Source organism: Gymnoscopelus braueri (genome assembly GCF_963280865.1).
Source record: "Gymnoscopelus braueri genome assembly, chromosome: 11".
In the NCBI taxonomy this organism is placed as follows: Eukaryota; Metazoa; Chordata; class Actinopteri; order Myctophiformes; family Myctophidae; genus Gymnoscopelus; species Gymnoscopelus braueri.
The window spans coordinates 53,334,542-53,357,343 of NC_137613.1; the positions used below are offsets into that span (position 1 = coordinate 53,334,542).

Consider the following 22,802-nt stretch of genomic DNA (forward strand, 5'->3'; position numbering starts at 1 on the left):
TGTGCGCGTGTGTTATGCTTCATGTCTCATCTAAATGAGTTGTAGTTCCGTTTACTTTTGTTTGAGCCAAACTGCACTCCCCACGCCAGAACTGATATGCTGCATTCCACATAGTGTGTGTGTGTGTGTGTGTGTGTGTGTGTGTGTGTGTGTGTGTGTGTGTGTGTGTGTGTGTGTGTGTGTGTGTGTGTGTGTGTGTGCGTGCGTGCGTGCGTGCGTGCGTGCGTGCGTGCGTGCGTGCGTGAAGTTCAAAATGCCACACACGATTTTTTTAACGTTTTGCCCACAGTGTAATGACATGGCTGCCCAAAATAGTTAGGTTAAAAGCAATCTGGGAACCCATCGCCAAATAAAAAAGGAAAAACAGCGCCCTCTGCTGTTTTTTACTCTTTCACTTAGCTCTGGGGGGAGCTCGATGGAGCACCCGTGCGCAGGGAAACCGGGGTTTTGGTCTGCCTTCAGCCTTTCACTTCCGGTGGTGCGACTATGTTTTCATTCCCACTCCACGGAACACTAACACCACTTCTCCCAGAGAACATGGATCGTTTTGGTTATAAGCCCACTTGTTTCTATGATGAAAGAGCAAGTTAAATGTGAATATCTTTCCGTGGTTTTGTCTGCTCCGAGGACGCTATTGTTAAATGAGTTTCGGTTTGTTTCTAGTGGGGAAGGATCGGCACACACGTAAATCCCGCCCACTACATTTGATTGGGTAAAGCGCGGCCTGCTTCCTGATCTGAAGGCACGCCCACTTGTAGGCCAGTGCGTACGCGATATGACGAACCCTCCCGACAGATTCAAGCGGAGAGCAGAATCTGTTCTTGAGAGATTAGGTTAAAAGGTGGTTGCAAGTGGTTAAGTGTGTCTGTGGTTTTTATAAATATTTAAACCAATGCAAAGTATTAACTCTTTGCCTGCCACTGAAGAGGGAACTCGTCAGATTCTGCCAAGGCGCAGCCTGCACTGACGAGTTCTGACGAGTTATGTGTTTTCAGTGGTTTTCCAACAGATGGCGCTGTTCGCTACACTATGAATGATGCTTTCACTGCCAGATGACACAGACCCGGAATTGACGTCATTTAAAAAAAACTAAAAGCTTGTTTACTTCCTGTCTATTCGTTGTGGGAAAATGGCTTTGTCTCCGTTCCTGTTGTTTTGTTGGGCAAAAACAAGCCACATTCAACTGGCCACAGCTCTGCAATGGATAACCGTGACCGCGCGGATAATTCTTTTTTTCCCGAGACTCACGAGACCCCCGTGCGTGAAATGAGGCGATCACCGCGAGGACAGCGATCACGGAAAATATTTCACGATTTTTCAAAGGTACAGTAAAATCGCTCGTTTTCGCTGGCAGTAGCGTCACACTATTACACTATTACTCTGGCAGTTAAAGAGTTAACAAGAGCTTGGGGGCACGGTGGCGCAGTCGGTAGCGCTGCCGCCTCACAGCTAGAAGGTCCTGGGTTCGATTGCCGCAGGGGGATGCTGTGGGCGCTGGGGGCGTGTTCTCTCCTCCGCGTCATCAGTGCCCATACCCTAGGTGGGGTTGGCGGAAGGGCCTACTCTATGTGGAGTTTGCGTGTTCTCCCCGTGTCTCTCAGGGTAGTTAATACCCTCACAAAAACATGCAGTAATCCTGGTCACTATACTGCCTCCCCCTGGTCAGCCGGGGCGCCTAATGGAGGGGAAGGGAACTGGTTGGAATAACATGTTCCTTCCACGTGCTACGTCCTACCAGGGAAACTCTCCCCTGTCAGGTGACAAGAAGGTCAGTTGGCTCTCATGCGTTGAAGGAGGCATGAGCTCGGCCCTGGCCTCCCTAGGTTGGCAGAGGGAGTGTAGTGCCCAGGATTACATAGACAATTGGCACTGTGTGTAAACAATGGGGTTAGAAAAAGTGGGATGAAAATGTAATACAAAAAAAAAAGAGTGAACAAGAGCTTGAGACTAAATAATAACGATATTGGATCCTTTGGAACACAGGTTATTCCCCCCCCCCGACAAGTAACAGTCTTGTACATACAAGGTTTCCTTGTGGCAGTGACACTATGTACGGTAACGACCCTCTTGACAGAGGTGAGGTGGATGTTGTTTAATTAGTTTGTTAATTAGTTCTGCTGGGTGCAACACCTGCGTCGGCATCAGGTGGTCTCCTAGGCAACTGCATTACATGTCAGACAAAACAATTACACCCGGGTTATTATTAAAGATAAAGGAGCACTTGACCTATTTTCAGTCTTTTCTTCGTATGGTCTTCATTAACGCGTATTATGAAATGGCACCATTTCTGTCTACCAGCGGTGGAAAAAGTACTTAAATTTTTTACTTAAGTAAAAGTATCAATACTGCAATATAGAAATGCTCTGTTACAAGTACAATTCCGGAATTGGAAATGTACATGCGTAAAAGAACAAAAGTATTGGCATCAATGTATTTTTTGTAATAATAATCAAAATCTACAAAGTAACTAGTAACTAAAGTTTTCAAATAAATGTAGTGGAGTAAAAATACAATATTTGGATCCGAGATGTAGTGGATGTAGTGGAGAAAAAATAAAAGAAAAAAAAGTAAATGTACTTAGTTACTTTCCACCACCCACCACTGCACTCTTGTATGATGAAGTGGGAATTCATTTACGGGAAGAAACACATGAAAAGAAATATAGAGATACAAGGTTACTGACCGACAGACGATACAGACTCTACATCTTTGATTGAATATTAAAAGGTGTTGCATACAACATGACTGTGTGTGTGTGTGTGTGTGTGTGTGTGTGTGTGTGTGTGTGTGTGTGTGTGTGTGTGTGTGTGTGTGTGTGTGTGTGTGTGTGTGTGTGTGTGTGTGTGTGTGTGTGTGTGTGTGTGTGTGTGTGTGTGTGTGTGTGTGCATGCGTGTGTGTCTGCCATGATGCTCGGCGTTCATTCACACTGTTCGGCCATCTGCTCCTGTTTGACTGTTACAGTATTAACCTTTAATCCTGTTAACCTGTTAAGTACCCCCCCCCCCCCACACACACACACACACACACACACACACACACACACACACACACTAAAGCCTGCCCGATGTCGGATTTTTGGGGTCTGGTGCCGATTTTGGAGAGAAAATTGTTCTAAAATGACAAAAGAATCCTACATTTTTCAAAGGAATTTCATGATTTATTTTTCCCTCTTTAAGAAGTAGTGAAAATAGCCGAGAAAACCAACGAGCTCGTAACGTGTCACATCGTGACATGCTGTGAGCTTATAGGTCGGCTATTTTCACTAGTTTGGGTCCCGGGGGGAGATCGGGTGTAACGAAATGGGTGGATTTGTATTTATTGTATTTACACTTTTAGAGGGAGAGCAAGGAGAAAATATAGACAGAAATAAAAACATGTCAGAGAAAAATCTAAGACAATAAGGTGCAAAAAGTACCAAGCACAAAATAGTGAATAGACGAAAATGAATAGAACAGGTTGGCAAGACAGGGATTGGCTGGTTGGGAGTCGAGCCCGGCTGTGATCGGATGATCAGATTAAATGGATAATAGTCTGGTGTTTTCAAATGGTCCAGCGTCTCCTTACATTTAATACACTTTGACCACTTAAACCCCTCTTAGTCTTAAAGAACTGGACTGGAGATACAACCACACCAAATCTCTTCGCCCAAAAATTGCCGATCTATAAGCTCACAATTGTGAGCTTGTAGATCTGCAATTTTTGGCTCATGTTCCCCCCCAGAATATGGGTGCTGGGGTTCAAGTGGTTGACGCTCTTATCCAAAGAGGCCTAAGTGCACTGTGCAGTGGTGGAAAAAAACGACTCAAATGCTTTACTTAAGTAGAAGTATCAATACTGCCATGTAGAAGTACTCTGTTAGAAGTAAAAGTCTGGAATTCAAATGTGCTTGAGTGAAAGTACAAAAGTATTGGTATGAAAATGTACTTTAAGCACCAAAAGTAAAAGTACTAAAATGTTTGAAAATAGCCGATCTACAAGCTCACAACACGTCGCGATGAGACGCGTTGCGAGCTTGTAGATCGGCTATTTTCAAATAGCCTAGGTATAAAAGTAGAAAGTAGAAAGTGGTTCACGTATGTTTCATAATATAATAATTTATATCCACAAAGTAACTAGTAACTAAAGTTTTCAAATAATTGTAGTGGAGTAAAAGTACAATATTTGCCTCTGAGGTATAGTGGAGTAGAAGTAAAAGTATAGACAATTGGAAAGTACCTCAAAATTGTACTTAAAGGTAGGGTAAGTGATATTTTTTGGTTAAAACAAAAAGTATTTTGTTAAAAGGTTAAAATACTATATTCTTATAGTAATCATTGCTATAGAGTGTTTTTTCATCAACAGATGTCTCCCTGTCTCTCCAGCTCTTTAATAAACAGAAAATAAATGTTTCGGTAGGTGTCAAAATCTCAGCCAATCAGGAGAAAGTACCAATTTTTAAGCTTAATTTGTATAGTGTTCCAGTTCAAAATGTATCTGCTCATTTCTTAGTGTCATCACTTCCAATTTCACTTGTTTAATCTATATCCTGATTGAGTTCTCTGTCCTGATTGGAAATTGAAATGAAATGAAATGAAACTGACACTGAAACGAAAATGCATTTTCTGTTTAATAAAGAGGTGGAGAGACAAGGAGACTCCTAATAATACTGAACAAACACTCTATAGCAACGAGTACTATCAGAATATAGAGCTATTTAACACTTATTTTAACCAACGCAAATCACTTACCCTACCTTTAAGTACAGTACTTGAGTAAATGTACTTAGTTACTTTACACCACTGCACAATTGTGATTTGAAGTGGTTAAGCATTTATGAGACGCTACAAGTGTGAGCTCAGAGTTAGCAGAGTGAACGTGAACTCCAGTCAATGAACAACAAGGTACATAGTCACTAGAGTGGAGAGAGAACAATGCAGGGCCTCAAAAAACCTAGGATACCAGGTAAACAATGAACCTGGCATCTGTCACACGCACACACACACACGCACGCGCACACACACACACACACACACACACACACACACACACACACACACCCACACCCCCACCCCCACCCCCACACCCACACACACACACACACACACACACACACACACACACACACACACACACACACACACACACACACACCACACACCAGTTGACCAACCAACCAACCAATGGAGCTAAAAATAAGCCAGCCATCTGATAGGCTGGCAGACACCTCAGAGGCATGCTGTGATTGGTCTCCCCAGACTTGCCTGACAGATTAATTGGCCAGGGAGGAGGTGTGAAGCATCACCATGGAAACCTGAGAGACAGACAGACAGATAGACGGACAGACGGACGGACGGACGGACGGACGGACGGACGGACGGACGGACGGAGGGAGGGGCGGGCGGACGGAGGGAGGGGCGGGCGGACGGACGTGTATACAGACGTGTAGACGTGCATACAGACGTGTAGACAGGCAGAAATACAGACAGACACTAACTACCTGGCCATCTAGACATCTGTCCTGTTGGCATGGCGATGGCATCACACACACACACACACACACACACACACACACACACACACACACACACACACACACACACACACACACACACACACACACACACACACACACACACACACACAGGAAGCAGGGAGATTGAGTCTGAGAGAGAGACAAAGAGACAGAGACAGGCAGACAGATGTGAAGAGAAAAGGGGAGAGGAGATAACCCAAGGCAACAGCACTTGTGTGTGTGTGTGTGTGTGTGTGTGTGTGTGTGTGTGTGTGTGTGTGTGTGTGTGTGTGTGTGTGTGTGTGTGTGCGCGTGTGCGTGTGCGCCTGCATGCACGTTGTATTAACTCTTTGACTGCCAGAGTATTTTCATAAAGTACTCCCCCAGTGCCAGCAATTTTCGTGTTTTTTTATTTTTATATTTTGAATTTTTCTCATGAAAATAATTTAAGGACACATAATGTAAAGACCCAGCACAATTCCGCCACTAGAGCGCAGCACATGACAGCTTTGATCATGTCGTTGGGTCTCTCTCACCCTTCTTCATAGATTAGACAAGGAAAAACATGAAAACGGATGTGACGTCCCCCCCATTGTTTTGATCGGCGAAAATTACGTTGTGATATACGACGGCGATGACTGATCGTCACCCAGACCATAGATTATAGAAGAGAAACTGTCCGTTTGTCCGTCATACCGTGTGAAAGACCGTTTATTTACCTATTTTGGACGAAAATGACTGGGGAAAAGAATCAAAAACCGGAAACGGAATCCAGGTCATGAAACCGGATGCAGATGTCCGTGAAGTAAGTGGAACTTGAGAATAACATTGAATATTAAGCAGCATAGCGCAATCAGAGATTAAACAATGAACGCGCGTCCAGCGCGTCGAGCGCGTCGACGGCCAACTGGACAAAGTAGCACTTGACGCGTTATCGCGTCGTCCGCAGTCAAAGAGTTAAAGTGTTTATTAGATCAGTGTATGCGTTAAGTTAGATGTAGTAAACAGAACAAGTAAGACGCGCGAACGCTGGAAGCGAACGCAGATTGACTGTGGCTGCTATATTTCAACCACACTGTAGTAGTGCACTCTGCCGCACTCTGGAGGCTGCGTACAGGCAGTGCAGCTGCTGGCATTTCAGCACGGAGTTTCGAGTCACATGGGGGCGCGAGCCAATGAGAGCGTGAACACAGACGGAGACACACACGGAGACACACACACACAACCCAAGCACGGTGACATAGTAAGCTCCACTTGGTCGGAGGCGCGGCTTCGCCGCGCCTCCTTCCGCGTTTGCAACAAAACAACATTTTGTCCTGGTGCCTCCTGTTTTTCATCTAATTTATTTGGCCTACTGGCTGTGGAGCATAGAGAACTGCCATCGGAGTTCAAACATATACAGCACTTTCTCGTACCTGGAATGAAGTAATGTTCTAGGACTCTTTTTGTTCAGAATCCTTGTTGTTTGCAGTTGTTTACGTCATTGTCAAAAGTGTGATTTGTAGCTACACCTTATACTAGTGGTTCTCAAAAAATGTTCATGCCAAAGACGCCTAAATTAATAAATATTATTACACGGCTTGGTTGAATGCTTGATTCTGATTGGTCAATCACTGAATTCACCTGTGTGTTATTTCCAGTGGGGGAAATGTACTCAAATGTTTCACTTAAGTAAAAGTATCAATTATGCAATTTAGAAGTACTCTGTTGCAAGTAAAAGTCCGGAATTCAAAATGTACTTGAGTAAAAGTACAAAAGTATTGGTATCAAAATTTACTTAAAGTAACAAAAGTAAAAGTACTAAAATGTTTGAAAATAGCAGATCTACAAGTTCACAACACATCGTGATGTGACGCGTTGTGAGCTTGTAGATCTGCTATTTTCAAATAGCCTAGGTATAAAATAGAGCTAAAGTGGTCAATGTATGTTTTATAATGTCTTAATTTATATCCGCAAAGTAACTAGTAACTAAAGTTTTCAAATAATTGTAGTGGAGTAAAAGTACAATATTTGCTTCAGAGATGTAGTGGAGTAGAAGTAAAAGTGTAGACATTTGTAAATAATCCACTAAAGTAAAAGTACCTAAAAATTGTACTTAAAGGGGAAATCCACCCATTTTCAATATTTAACTATGTCATTAATATAGCATAAAGGAGTTGTGTGGAAATAATAAAAAAAAAAAAAAAAAATTAACATTGCAAAAAAATGTAACATTGCAAAAAAATTAACATTGCAAATTACACTGTGATGACTCATCATGGTGTAATTTGCAATGTTAATTTTTTTGCAATGTTACATTTTTTTGCAATGTTAATTTTTTTTTTAATTTTTTCTTATTCCCACACAACTCCTTTATGCTATATTAATGACATAGTTAAATATTGAAAATGGGTGGATTTCCCCTTTAAGTACAGTACTTGAGTAAATGTACTTAGTTACTTTACACCACTGTTTTTTCTGAATAACGATCGCTGGGCTCAATAACAGACCGCTGTCTAATCAAAGACTAAAAATCTAAAATTTTCCCATTTCTTTCAAGATTTTTGCAAACTAGCTGATCTACAACCTCGTAATGCCCGTTCTCCTGGGCAAGTGAACATGACCTTTTGCCCTGCGCATGTGAGAATCATGCTCAGAGTAGATTTCCATCAAGCCGTCATGTCACTACAATCTCCAGCTTGTAAAATCAATAATTCAGTGCATTTTGAAAGCTAAATATACCATACAAGTATTAGTATGAATGTATCATGGATATAGTGTATATAAATATTAATGAATCATTTATGTCAGGTGTGGGTTTTATTTAATGTGTTGTGTGCGGGTTTTTTTAATGCCCTATTTCATCAACCAAGCATGTCACCCACAAGTAGCAAAAAATAGCCGATCTACAAAATCTACTAAACATTGAACCAATGAAAAGTATTAACTCGAGCTTATGACTACATAACAGTGGTGGGGAAAGTACTCAAATAGTACCAAACGTAAAAGTACTCATTGTGCAGAATGTCCCATTTAACAAGTAAAAAAAAAATAATAATAATAATCTTTTGAAAATAGCAGATCTACAAGCTCATTGTGAGCTTGTAGATCGGCTATTTTCAAATGGCCAAAATATATATAGGGCTGAAGTGGTAGTAGAAGTAAACGTGTAGACATTTGTAAATACTCCAGTAAAGTAAAAGTACCTCAAAATTGTACTTAAGTACAGTACTTGAGTAAATGTACATAGTTACTTTACACCCCCCTGGTTATTTCTGAATAATGACAGCTGGGCTCAATAACAGACCGCTGTCTAATCAAAGACCCAGAGCACCTGCTGCGCTTCTTGATTTTTGCCGTATCCAACATGGCAGCCATAAACATGCCCCCCCCCCTCCAACCATACAATATTTGTGTTGTTACAATATAAAAAAAGATATCATTTTCCCATTTCTTTCAAGATTTTTGGGCGGTGAAACCGCCCCTATATGTGAGGTTTGGATATTTGCACACCAAATCCTGCGCTGTGATTGGCCACAAATGTACCCCCCTAACCCTGCACCGTGATTGGCCAATCACAGTCTATTCAGGACTGTGATTGGCTAGGGAAACATGACACATGTGCATAGCCCTATAAATAGGACCATAACTTAAAAAAAAAAAAAAAAGTTATGGTTTCTTCCATCACTTCTTCCATCACTTCTTCCATCACTTCTTCCATCACTGTGATGACCACTGTGACCACACCGCCCACTTCACACTGGGTGTGATTTTTTAAAACTAGCTGATCTACAAGCTCATAATGCCCGTTTTCCGGGGCAAGTGAACATGACCTTTTGCCCTGCGTATGTGAGAATCATGCTCAAAATAGATTTCCATCAAGCCGTCATGTCACTACAATCTCCAGCTTGTAAAATAAATAATTGAGTGCATTTTGAAATAATATACAAGTATTCTGTATTTGTAACGCATGTACTGTAAGTAGTTTATATTAAATATGAATGTATCATGGATATAGTGTATATAAATATTAATGAATATTAATGTCAGGCAGAAACCTTGTAGCTCCATATTGGAACTTTTGGTGTGCTTTTTCATTTAATTTTTATGACCTACTTCATCAACCTCAAATGCAGCAAAAATAGCTGATCTATATCTATCTATGATACTAAACATTGAACCAATGAAAATAATCAACAAGAGCTTATGACTAAATAATAACACCACCAGTGTTTCGTCGACTAAAACTATGACGAAAAATGTTCGTCGACTACCCTTTTTTCACTACGACGAAAACTAAATAAAAACTAAGCTATGACGACTAAAACTAAGACTAAATATATTGACAATTTCGTCAACAAATAAAAACTAGACTAAAACGTTAGTGAGGGACTAGTGCAGAAGAGATCCAGTAGAACTGAAAGACAAGTCATTTTATGTTTAGTTGCGTTCGGGTGTTGCGCTCTGAAAATAGCAGACTCACAACGTGTCGCAGCGCGACGCGAAAACACTCCATCAAGGACACATTTTAGTCGACTAAATCAACTGTAGATTTAGTCGACTAAAACTAGACAAAAACGAAAACATTTCAGATTCAAAAGACTAGGACTAAAACTAAATCAAAATTTGCTGTCAAAATCAACACACAGGTTATTTTTGAGAGTGTGTGTAACACTCACCCTGTCCATTTGTGGGATGTGTTTAGAATGAATTGTGGGCGTGCACTTCTGTTCATATATATACGGTGGGGGCGTGGCTGTGGAAAGGGGGCGTGTTTGGTAAAAAGGGTTTACCAAAAAAAACGCGTCATGATTGGTTGCCATGTCTGCTTATTGTAAGCGACTTTGCCCTTGTTTTTCTGTGAATGTGCTCGTAAAGACTGGTGGTTGCGGTTTGTCCCTGTTTCTAAAAAGTTGTTGATATTTGGTATGAGTTATTGGTTGATATATTGATATATTTCACACACACTCTCACATTGGATAATGTTATCCAATTAATTCTTGTTTTACAATTCTTGACAACTAACAATTTTGGACATACAAGGTCTCCACCCGGCAGCCACGGTATATGAAATATTCATGCATACAGATTTCAGAACTTCACAGGCCCTGCCATTGGCAATTCATGGGGCAAATCAGTGGGAAATCCACACCTTTTCATGAAGAAAGGTGCAAAAATGGTGGCAGGTTATAGTCTATCATGAATGATATATGAAATATTCATGTTTCCTGTCGGTGTTTCAGATCCTCTGCTGGAGGTCATTCTGAGGGGGTCCCGCCCCCGCCGACAACACGCCCTCTTCTGATTGGACGATTCCGCCTTGTCCCTCAACACACTCCACATGTAAGTGACACGCTGTCCTGGTCATGTTTATTCATGACACTGTGTGTGTGTGTGTGTGTGTGTGTGTGTGTGTGTGTGTGTGTGTGTGTGTGTGTGTGTGTGTGTGTGTGTGTGTGTGTGTGTGTGTGTGTGTGTGTGTGTGTGTGTGTGTGTGTGTTTGAGTGTGTGTGGGTGGGTGGGTGTGTGTGTGTCTGTATGTGTGTGTTCTCTGCCGCCCTTGTTCGGTCAGGTCATCCCTAATTGGATGGTTTCTCCTTAACGATTCCCACTAGCTTGTTAGGGAAGAACACAAACACACACACACATGCACATGCACATGCACACGCACACGCGCACACACACACACACACACACACACACACACACACACGCACACACGCACACGCACACACAGATCATTTGGACCAAATTAGATCAAGTTTGATTCAATTAGATTCAGTTCCATCATTTAGATTGAGTGCAATTTGCACCAAACATCCATCAATCTCCACTCAGCTGATTCACTTCAACCCATTGACTCTTTCGTTGCCGCGGACGGGAATTCCCGTCGGATTCTTTTTTTTTAATTGTTTTGTAAAAGGTCGCGCTGTTCCCTTTCACCCGAGTGATCACTTTCGCTCTCAACCAGTGGTGGAAATAGTACTCAAATCTTTTCACTTAAGTAAAAGTAACAATACTGCAATGTAGAAATACTCTGTTACAAGTAAACGTTCAGAATTCAAAATTGACTTAAAGTACAAAAGTATTGGTATCAACATGTACTTAAAGTATCAAAAGTAAATGTACCGAGTGCCGCGCTATGAGCTTGTATATCTGCTATTTTTTCAATAGCCAAAGTATAAAATAATAATGGTTATAGCTCAAGTCTAAAATGACAACCAATGTGTTCTCGGATTGGATGGGTTAATGGGTTATGGACGAACGAAACACGCTGTGAAAAACCTACAAGTGGAGAAGATGGAATATCAAAACTAAAACATACAGTACGAGCTAATGGATGTAGAAGGAGAATTATTTCGTCGCGGTAATGGACGACATCCACTCGACACCTCAGAAATAGCTACCAAATGGATGGCATATAATGGATGGACCGCACAGAACTCACCTTTTGTGCTCTTTTATGTTGAGGGAAAAAATTGCTGAATTGCTTGAAAGCTACATTATTTCGGAGAGAAGTGGAGAAGTGGTCGAACTGGAAGTTTCTTTGTACCATGAAAAGGTCTTTATACTTTTACTTTTGGTACCTAAATCCATTTTAACGGCCATTACTTTTCTCAAGTGCATTATGATGTGAGCTACTTTGTTGATGCACGCTTTTTGACCCGAGTGATTTTCTTATGGGTGACGTTAAATTTTACCTGAGTAAAAACATCTTTCAAGTAAGATAATCTGTACTTTAACTTATTCACTGCCAGAATAAATATATAAATACATCTTTTTCGATACGTCTCGTCAAAAATACATAGTAAAACACAGGACATTTGTAACTCAAATCTTTGCTTTTGGGGGATTCTACAAATGTCTTCTAAATCCTAACAGTTTTGTTTAAAAAAAAACGTGTGTTGCTATAATATCAGTGGTTCTCAAACTATTTTCATGTCAAGGACCCCCAACATTATATGTATTTGGCTGCGGACCCCCATCTAAAACTATTTTGTTCTAATTAAATATATATGTATATTCAAAGATTTGCACAAACCTTCACGATTCCTTTCTAAAACAGCCAAATAAATCTTATAACAACACACAGATGCGTTCCCAGTCTTAAAGGGTTAACTCGAGTATGGCTTTCATGTACTTATTCACCACTGTTTGTGTCTCCATGTTTAGCGTGTATAAGGCAGAACTGGGCAGAAATCATGATGCAGTTGCAGCTTTGTAACATGGCTGCTGAACAGCTATACCTTCGCACCAAAAATACATAAATAAACCCTTTAACCAACCAGTTGCACATTTCTCAATGGTTTGCGGTTAAAAGGTTAACTATGAACATTTTGTTCATTTTTTGTTATCACGGTCTTGTGGCCCCCGACTTCAAGTTATTTTTATAACCGTGGCCCCTTGCCCAATCTAGTTACCCCAGACACGCTAGAACAGGGGTGGGCAACTTTGATGATGGAGAGGGCCACTATATTTCCACACTCACTCCAGGGGGCCACATTGCATATACTGTCAGGCAGACACCTCTTATCTCCGTATTGTAACTTTCTGCAAGCTCAAAACGCGTCGAAGTAATTCAAGTGAGTCATGCTTGGAATTGTAAGAGCTGAAATCACTAATATATCAGTATTCCGATATTAACCTGCGGGATGCATTAAGTGAAGGTGGGGGCCGCATGTGGCCCCCGGGCCGCCAGTTGCCCATATATGCGCTAGAACAACACGCAGCACAGCAGATCTACAGTTGCACATTAAGGAAATACATACCCCAGAGTGGTGGATGGTCTCCATAATAGACTCACCAAAGACTACATTTACCAGCATTTGGGTTCCTGTAACAGTGTCTTTTTTCTTCTTAAAATTTTAGAGTTGCCAATAATTTTATCTCCCCAATGTAGTCATTAATCATTATGCCAATTAATTCCTCCCCACACACTTCTATGTTGTAACTGATGTTGTATCCTACTGACTCACCTGCCAGTGAGGAGCCCCCACCGGGAGGACGTAGAGCCTTTATCCTACTCGTCCCGCCCAACACTCCTTGCTGACAGGCGCCGCCTCAGCAAGTTGAATATCACCGCATTAGACACTATATGTAGAGAATATACATTTGGATGGTATCTTTTCCGTAGTACTGTGTGAACTAAAACGTTCAGCCTCTGTGTGTGTGTGTGTGTGTGTGTGTGTGTGTGTGTGTGTGTGTGTGTGTGTGTGTGTGTGTGTGTGTGTGTGTGTGTGTGTGTGTGTGTGTGTGTGTGCGCACGCGTGTGTGTGTGCGTGCACGCGTGTGCGTGTGCGTGCGTGCGTGCATGCATACGCAGCCTGTCAGAGTCGATGAGAAATGGCATGATGCTGGTAGGAGGAAATTAACGAAATATGATGAAATAACCACACATACACACGTACACACACACACACACACACACACACACACACACACACACACACACACACACACACACACACACACACACACACACACACACACACACACACACCATTCTTGCAACAAAGGAAATGGGACTAATTGTCCACACAAAAAAAGCTTAATTCAATAAAAAACTTGTGTGTGCGTGTGCGTGTGTGTGTGTGTGTGTGTGTGTGCGTGCGTGCGTGTGGGTTTAAATGTACAGTTAACACAGTAAGGATTTAAGAAACAGTTTGAGGTCTCCAGCAGCAGTGTGCTTTGCGTGTGTGCATGTGTGTGTATGGGAGAGTGAGAGTGAGTGTGAGTGTGAGTTTGAGTGCATGTATGCTGTATGCTTTAGTGTGAGAGGAGAGGAGAGGAGAGGAGAGGCAGAGTTTCTCCTCTGTCAGTAGAAAGAGAAGAGGTAAATAAAAGATGGAGAATCCTCTGTTCTGTTATGAGAGTCTACAGAGACCATTAGATGATCCTCTCTGCTGACAGCTTAGAGGTCAACCAGGTCACAGCTGGAGATGAACACAAACTGGATGTAATGACTCTCTCTGTGTGTGTGTGTATGTGTGTGTGTCTCTCTCTCTCTCTCTCACTCTCTCATTAAGACCTGATGGCGGATTCTACAAATACCTTCTAAATCAGTTGTTCTCACACTTTCAAGATTCTTCACAAAATGTTCAAAAATAGCACAAAAATAGCACATGTAATCTAAAATGACACAGATGCCTACCCGGTTTTGATGGGTTAAAGGGGTATTTTATTTTAAGTCCCCTCACGGTTGTATGTAGATTGCATCCTGCACATACTAATTCTACATTCATTCAAACTCTGACTGTGGAGGGAGTCTGAGGGATAAGTGGGTTATTGCTCTTAGTCTAATGATCATCATAATGTCCTGATGTGAAAGAAAATATTTCAAAAGAAGAAGAACATTTTTAAATCAAGGTTGTTATAACTCAAGGTTGTTATAAATACGGACAATCAAAATATGTTGGAAATATGCTATGTTGATGTGGTGTCATAACCCTTTAAGACCTGGAACGCATCTGTGTCACTTTAGATGTCTTTGGCTATTCAAAAATAGCAGATATACAAGCTCATAGCACGGCACCGAGTGCCGCGCTACGAGCTTGTAGATCTGCTATTTTTGGAAAATCTTGAAAACATTTTTTTTTAGATTTTTTTCAAAAAACTGTTAGGATTTAGAAAACATTTTTAAGAATTTCCTCAGGTCTTAATGAGGTAAACATAATGTTGATATGGCACACTGGCTGTCAGGAAAATAAAAAAACATGGCACTTCATGTCAAAAAGATTGTCGGCCCCCTAATCATTGCTATAGAAGTATAACTTTCAGAGTTGCAGACCTGTAATGTCTGGAGCACTTCACACGTTTTCAACCTTATCTTCATATAATTGGTCCTCACTAATGGTGCCATCACTCAGATGGCACCATTTCTGTCCACTCACTCTGTGTCTCAGAGGAGGGCTTTGGGCATTTTGGCGTCTTATTATAAGTATTACTGAGGACCAATTATGTGAAGATAGAGTTGAAAACGGGGGAAGTGCTCCAGAAAATACATTTTCAGGTGAGTTGCCAATTTCATCCAATCGGGAGAGAGTGCCCATTTATCAGCTTCAATTATATTGTGTGCTAGTTCCAATTGTCTCTGCTCGTTTCTCTGTGTCCTCATTCCCTCTTTCACTTGTTTATCCTGTATCCCGTATGAGTTCTCTGGCTCCTCATTGGATCAAATTAGTATCCCGACCTGAAAATGCATTTTCTGTTCATTAAAGGAGTAGTTCACCCCAGAGTCCTGCAACAGGCCGGGTACCCGCGGATACCCTACCCGCGTTTGACGGGTGAAAACGGGTGAAAATTTTACTTTGATAAGATCACGGGTACGGGGACGGGCGGTACTGAACTAATCGCGGGCGGGTATCATTTTATTGTGAAAATCAGAAAGCACTGTTTCCGCCCAAACAACGTCACTTGTGTAACTTAACACAGCACAACTGCATGGAGCATGCTGGTCAGTTATCTTAACTCACAAAAACACATTGAACATCCTGTTAAACCTTCAAATTAAAACTATCTGTCGACGTAAACAACGACACATGTGTGCTGCGTAGATGCGCTTTCGCGCGCGTGGCTTAAGCTTGCTCCTCCGTCTTCACTTGATTTCTGTACGAACCTGACCACTGAAGGTAGCGCTGTTGTTGAAGGCTGCTATCTTTTTCAACACACTTTTCAATAGGATTTACATTTTACTCTGCATCACGGGTAAACGGGCGGACAACGGGTCGTTTATTTGACGGGCGGGGCGGGTCTGGTTCGTATTTTGAAATAATCACGGGTGACGGGTCGGTCTACGGATCTGAGTATTGACGGGCGGGGCGGGCGCAGGTTCTCAAAATTGGACCCGTGCAGGACTCTGGTTCACCCCAAAAAATACGACTTATTTTCTATCAATTACACACCCCATGAAGCCTTGAATTCATGGCGATTTTTTTTTGTTTTTGTCGCATTCCTAAACCAATAATTGGATGACGGGGTCATCGGTCAGTAATGGGCTCAATTGAGTCCGCCGGTCATCAAATTATTGACACGAATACCCAAAGATCTCCATGACTTCAAGGCTTCATTGGGTGTAATTGATAGAAAATAAGTAATTTTTTGGGTGAACTACTCCTTTAATTTATTTGACTACATGTTTTTTTTATATATTTTATTTTAACATAACAGATCCTCTCTCTCACACTCATGCCAGTGTGCCAGTGATCACCCTACTGTGCCAATGTTGGCACCCATGCCTAAGAACCTTTTAACAAAGAATATAACTTTGAGCACTTTGTGATGTGTCCGTCTTTGGACTGTCTTTTGTGTGCTGGTTCTGTTTGGAGGACGAGGCAGGTCAAGGACTGATTGACACACATAGACGCATCGCATCACACGCACGCACACATGCACACGCACACACACACACACACACACGCACACACGCACACGCACACACACGGACACGCACGCACGCACGCACGCACGCACACACACACACACACACACACACACACACACACACACACACACACACACACACACACACACACACAGCTTCTTCACAGGAACGATTTGTCTTGGACATAAATAGTCTCCTTTTATGAACTTAAAAAACAAACATCTAGGCTCTGACAGGCAATTTTTTTTTAATAATTCGATTGGAGCCAGTGCCTTCGATTAATTGTCATACAAATAATTGTGATTAACGATTTAATGTTTTTGGCATTGCACAATGGAACATACAGTATAAATAAATATAACAATTGCATTTCTGTTTTGCCTTTTTGGGCTTTGTAAATAAACAGGGCAGATGTGACAAATAATTTAAAAGCCTTACTGGAATATTAAAAAATGAATGACCTTGTACGTATTAAGCGTCAAAGTCATTCGTAAGACAGGCTGGGGGTCTCTTTGAATATATATTAAAGCGAACACTCAAATCTTTGCCTCTGGACTGGAGGGTCCCTGGAACAACATATTTTACAAATGTTCACTTTAAAAATATATATATTCAAAGATTTGCACACATTTGTGTGATTTTTCAAAAATTGCAGATCTGCTCGTAGTGCGGAAATATTGTGAGAGAGTGCCGTTCACAAACGCCAGAACGCGTTCACAATAACGTTCATTTAGCGGAAATACGGTACGTTCAGTTCACGTTCGGCCAAAACATGAACGAGTCCATGAACGATCGTTCATTGAACGCGTTCAGGCACAACACTGCCAAGGACCCCCAAAATGATATGTAGTTGGACCCCCATCTGGCAGAATCGGCCTCAGTTCTTAACCCATTCAATCCTGGAAAGCATCTTTGTCATTTTAGATGTCTTTGGCTATTCAAAAATAGCAGATCTACAAGCTCATAGCTAAATTATTCAAGGTTTTTCAAAGTGTGAGCACCCGATAGTTGCTTGATTCAGTATTTAGATATTTGATATTTGTTTTATCAGACACACTCCCATCCATCCTATATATAAACCCATTATAACTTCAATTAACTTCTTCAAAAATACAAATAAAACTGATATACAAGCTCGTAGCGCGGCACGAGTGCCGCACTACGAGCTTGTAGATCTGTAATTTGTTTTAAGAAATCGTGAAAATGTGTGCAAATCTTTGAATACATATACTTTTCAAAGTGAACATTTTTAACTCAAATCTTTGCTTCTGGGGATTCTACAAATGTCTTTTAAACTTATTTTGCTATATATCAGTGGTTCTCAAACATTTTTCATGTCAAGGACCCCTAAAATGATATGCATTTGTCCGCGGACCCCTAGCCCCTTTTTCTCCTATCTCCAAGGGAGGCGGGACATGCCATACGGCTGAAAACGAGCCGTGGCCTCTGATTGGTCTGTGGTGCGGGGCGGGACAAAAACACCAGTGTGATCGTTGTGATTCGTTTGAACAACATCCAATCAGCAACGACGTTGCCTATACGTAACATATGTAGTTCCAGTGTAGTTCTGCAAAACGAGTCAAATAGGAGCCTTTCCAGACTGAGAAACCAAGTGAGAAAAAAAAAGCTAGCGGACCCCCCCCCCCATCTCAAGATATTTTGTTCCAGGGACCACCAGAAGCGAAGATTTTAGTTAAAATGTATATATATATTCAAAGATTTGCACACATTTTCACGATTTTTCAAAAATAGCAGATCTACAAGCTACGAGCTTATATATCTGCTATTTTTGAATAGCCAAAGAAATCTTAAAATGACACAGATTGGATGTTTTTCAGGGATGTTTCTTATGACTTTGAAGAGAGATGTCTAAGTGATGCAACAAGAGACAACGTTGGCCTACTAAACTAAAACTAAACTGAAAACTAAACGCTGTGATAGGTCAGCCTCCAAACGAGCGTCTGGGATCTCAAGGAGGAGAGGGAGAGCCAGGGTCAGGCGAAGGTCAAACTCCTGGCTGGAGGAGCGTCTCGGAATAGACTCCGATGACGTCACGTCTGCAGGAATCAGGGCATGGGGAGGAGAGACAGTTTTTTTTGGAGCATCCATCAACGCTCATTGATTCTGTCTTGAGACTAGATAAATATGGATGGACACAATATTTCTTTACCGCCCTATACCTCCGGGACCCCAGTCTTATACACTGTAAAATCCTCAGTGTTACTTTAACTCTGTGATGGTACAAATGGAATTTGTGCACTATACAGTCTCTCTCTCTCTCTCTCTCTCTTTGTGTGTATATATATATATATATATATATATATATATATATTATTTTATTTTTTAACTCTTTGACTGCCAATGGCGAGATTTCTCGTCATATTTTGCTAAAGCGCAGCCTGCCAATGACAAGATTTTGTATTTTAAGTTGTTTTCTACTAGATGGCGCTGTTTGCTCGCCTATGGGTCATCGTTTGGCTCCCAGAGAAGCAGAGGTGCAGCGGGTCTCGCAAAAAAACAGCCCATTTTCTTCCTTGTTATTCAATTTGGGAAAATGGCCTTTGCTGTTTCTGTTGCTTTTTGGCGAAAACAGCCGACATTCAACTGCCCACAACTATGGAACGGATGATCGCGGCGGCTCGCTTCTGCACTCCCTCCTCAGGACTCTAGGTGGCGTCAATAAGCCAAAGCAGACCTTTAGGATTAGTATTATTATGTATTTATTTCATCTAAGAGGAGTAAAAGTATTCAGATTAGAATAATTTAAATGAGAGACAGGTTTTGCATGAATTTTCATGAACAAAATACATGGACTCTAATCAGAATATTTACACGTCACATACAAACTACAACACAACTTCATGTAGATGTTTGGGTCGATTTTGGAAAGTTCCAGATTACCAATGTTTTGTAAAGAGAAAAATAAAAAATCACACCCAGTGTGAAGTGGGCGGTGTGGTCATCACAGTGGTCATCATAGTGATCACTTCCAAAAAAAAATGATTTTTGGAAGTGCATAATCCTATTTATAGGTTATTAATGTCATCATGTGTCTCGCTAGCCAATCACAGTGCTGAATAGAGTCAGCCAATAGAGTCAGCCAATCACAGTACAGGAAAGTGGGCCAATCACAGTGCAGGAAACTAATACTAATAGAGGTGTCCCAACCCCACTTATAGGGGCGGCTACACCGCCCAAAAAGAAAAGTGCAAAATGTTCAATCTGATTCAATTTGAAAAAACATAATTTTTCCTATGAGAAATAATACATGACCGAAAATAAAACTTGGATAGATATTATATTAATTAAGTTTATTATTAAACTATGATACCCATCATATAATATAGTAACTTTGACCTATTCAAACCTAGCCAAACTACAGTACAAGCTCATGACACATTCTGAGCATTGATCGCCTATTTTTTGGATGGTTCTAATATGGGCGTGGCTTCCCGGTGCTTGTCTGGATCTGTGTGGGGAGAGTAACGTCATTTTGGATGATGTAATTGTGATTGGTCTATACATTCCTTTGATACCATAAATACATCCATATTTGGGGAAAATGTCCCAATGGACAAAAATACCCTTTCCGGCGGAACGCCATAAAAACAATATGGCGAATCGAGGAAAAAAAGGTGCATGTGGTGAACAAGCAGGCACTGTAACATCTGAAGACCGGTGGTTTAAAATGGACAAAATGAAAGAAAGAATGGTGATTGGCTGAGCTGGATTACAGCTTGATTGGATGGTGGCCCTCGTTTCCTTTTTAAGGGGAGGAGTGGTAGCACGACATCGTCGTACGTCAAAGTACAAATCTGACTTATGACATCGTCGGTTTTCGGTGACATCCACCCTGCCGTCTCCTTTCCGGTGGCTCCCTTTCAATAGGGTTCAATATCCGCCCTCAGTCACGTGCTTCAAGCTAACAGGATTCGGCTTCCGCAAAAAAAAAAAAAGTGTCCTGTCCTCGTGTCATTGCCGGCCGTCAAAACGTCTGTCAGTCTTTCTTTCTGTCCTAGGGACTTTTTTTGGAGTGACCAGAGCGCTACACAGGCACTGAGTGAGACATCTTTGCTCAATGATTGTGGGAATGTTTCTCCAACACTTTGCGTAGGAAAGTGACATTGATGAGCGGCCGCCCCTCTCTCCCAGAAGTTTAACTATTTTCAGCGTGAGGTGCCCGAAGCGCTCTGCCAAAAAGGCTTTACCCCGAGAGCGCTTAAATGTGACGGTCGGCACAGGGAAAGGAGCGATCCAGCGTGTCTTTATCATAGAAATGCATGGCAGAAAGGCGCTGACAGCTAAAAAAAAAAAAAACACTTTCTACGGACACAGCCCCTTAAAACGCCTTTACCCACCCCTGCCTTCCCAAAACCAGAATTCTCAACTATACCCCGGTTTATCCAGGTAGTGTTGTGGAAAAAGATACTGTATAACTCAAGATAGAATCCACGGAAGATGAGCGCCCGATGTGATGAGTCAATCTTTTAATAATAATAGGAGCGCTCCTCTGAGGTCAAAACCTCAGAGTGATTGATCCTGAACATCCCAGCCTGGTTCAAATAGAGACCCATTGTTTATGATGTAACAACAGTGGTGAGTAGGCTGGAAGGACCCAGCTCGGCAAAAAGGGGAAGCTGTTGAAACTACTTTTAGACCGTTATCTTGACATGGTATCAAAGACAGAATAATACAACAGCATTTCCTCTTTATCCGGTATGTTTACAGTTGGAATGGTAACGTCACCTCCAGTCATGACTTGTGACTTTCTCCCCTTAGAAGGCAGCTAACAAGACAAAGCATTGCATGTCCTTATGTGAAATGACGTTTATACAGCCCAGGAAAGGAACATTCTTTGTCAGCCTCAGCCTCTAAACCCTTCACCATCTTGTTGCTTGTAAGTTCAAATGTACGCAGAGTATTAAATATCTCTCATAAATATCTAACAGAAACCGGTCAGTGTCATATCCTGCCGCGCTTGTGAGTCGGCGCGTGCGCGAAGACGTCGCTGCCGCACTGGGTGTGGCTTCGTTTCCTGGCCCCTCCCCACCCGGCGGAGGAGGAGGCGGGGCCCGTGGACGAGTCCACATGCAGGGCCATTTCCTTGGAGATGAAGGCGCTCAGGTCCACCTCGCGGAGGCTGTTGTTGCTGCGTCTGGCGCCATGGCACAACGTTCCAGAGGCACCTCCGCCACTGGCCACTACCACGCTTCTGCCACCACCGCTGCTGCCCCTGCTTCCGTGGGTGGGAGACCCCGGGGCTCCGGAGCACACGTTGATGCCGGCCATGGCCCCGCTCAGAGCCTGCAGTGCGATGGCCTCCCTGAACGGCTGGAGGTCTGACGTCTCCACGGACGAGGCGGCGGTCCCAACGGAGGAAGGGTCCGCCAGCCGTGGGTGGTGGTTGTTGTTATTGGCCCTGCCGCTCCTGGGCGGCGGGGCTTTGCCACAGAGGAAGCCGATCAGATCCTCCCTGCGGATGGTCCTCCGGCGCTTCTTGGCCCAGGACAGGACGTCCTTGTCGCGACGCCGGTGGCCCGTGTGGACGCCCAGGTCGAAGCTTCTCTGACGGGCCTCGGCGCTCTCCTTGTAGAGGTTGGTGACGGCCGAGGCGGCGTTCTGGAAAGGCACCCACAGCGACACACCCTGCTGTTGTTGTTGGTGGTGGTGGTGGTGGTGGTGGCACCCCGGGTCTTTATAGAGCTGAGCTACGGCGGCAGCGGACGTCTGGAACAGATGCCATAGTCTGTCCCGTTGGTCGTCGTTGGCCTCCTCCGCCTCGCTCCGCTCCCTTCGCTCCGAGTCGCTCAGACACTGGCGCTCCCAGTTGGTGAACCAAAGCTCGGGTCCGTGCTCCTGAATGTCGGAGTTGTCGTACTCCTCCTCCTCCTCCCTGTCCTCCATTTAATACGACGAATAATTGCGGGAAATCTAAAATGTGAATGCGCTGA

At 42.5% G+C, this 22,802-nt stretch overlaps 2 protein-coding genes across 2 annotated transcripts in view; one reads left to right on the forward strand and one right to left on the reverse strand.

The window, feature by feature from the left end:
• The window catches only part of LOC308095729 (semaphorin-6C-like), a gene marked incomplete at its 3' end in the record, with an annotated part of 124,499 nt that overhangs the window by 58,025 nt on the left and 43,672 nt on the right, over positions 1-22,802 (forward strand). The window contains exon 3 of the mRNA XM_080442768.1: positions 10,715-10,814. The remainder of the gene's footprint in view (positions 1-10,714; positions 10,815-22,802) is intronic.
• Positions 21,814-22,755, reverse strand: LOC308095728 (HUWE1-associated protein modifying stress responses-like; the record flags this gene model as incomplete). The annotated part of the gene is made up of 1 exon (XM_080442767.1): positions 21,814-22,755. The coding sequence occupies one exon, from the start codon at positions 22,753-22,755 to the stop codon at positions 21,814-21,816; it is 942 nt and encodes a 313-aa protein (XP_080298893.1).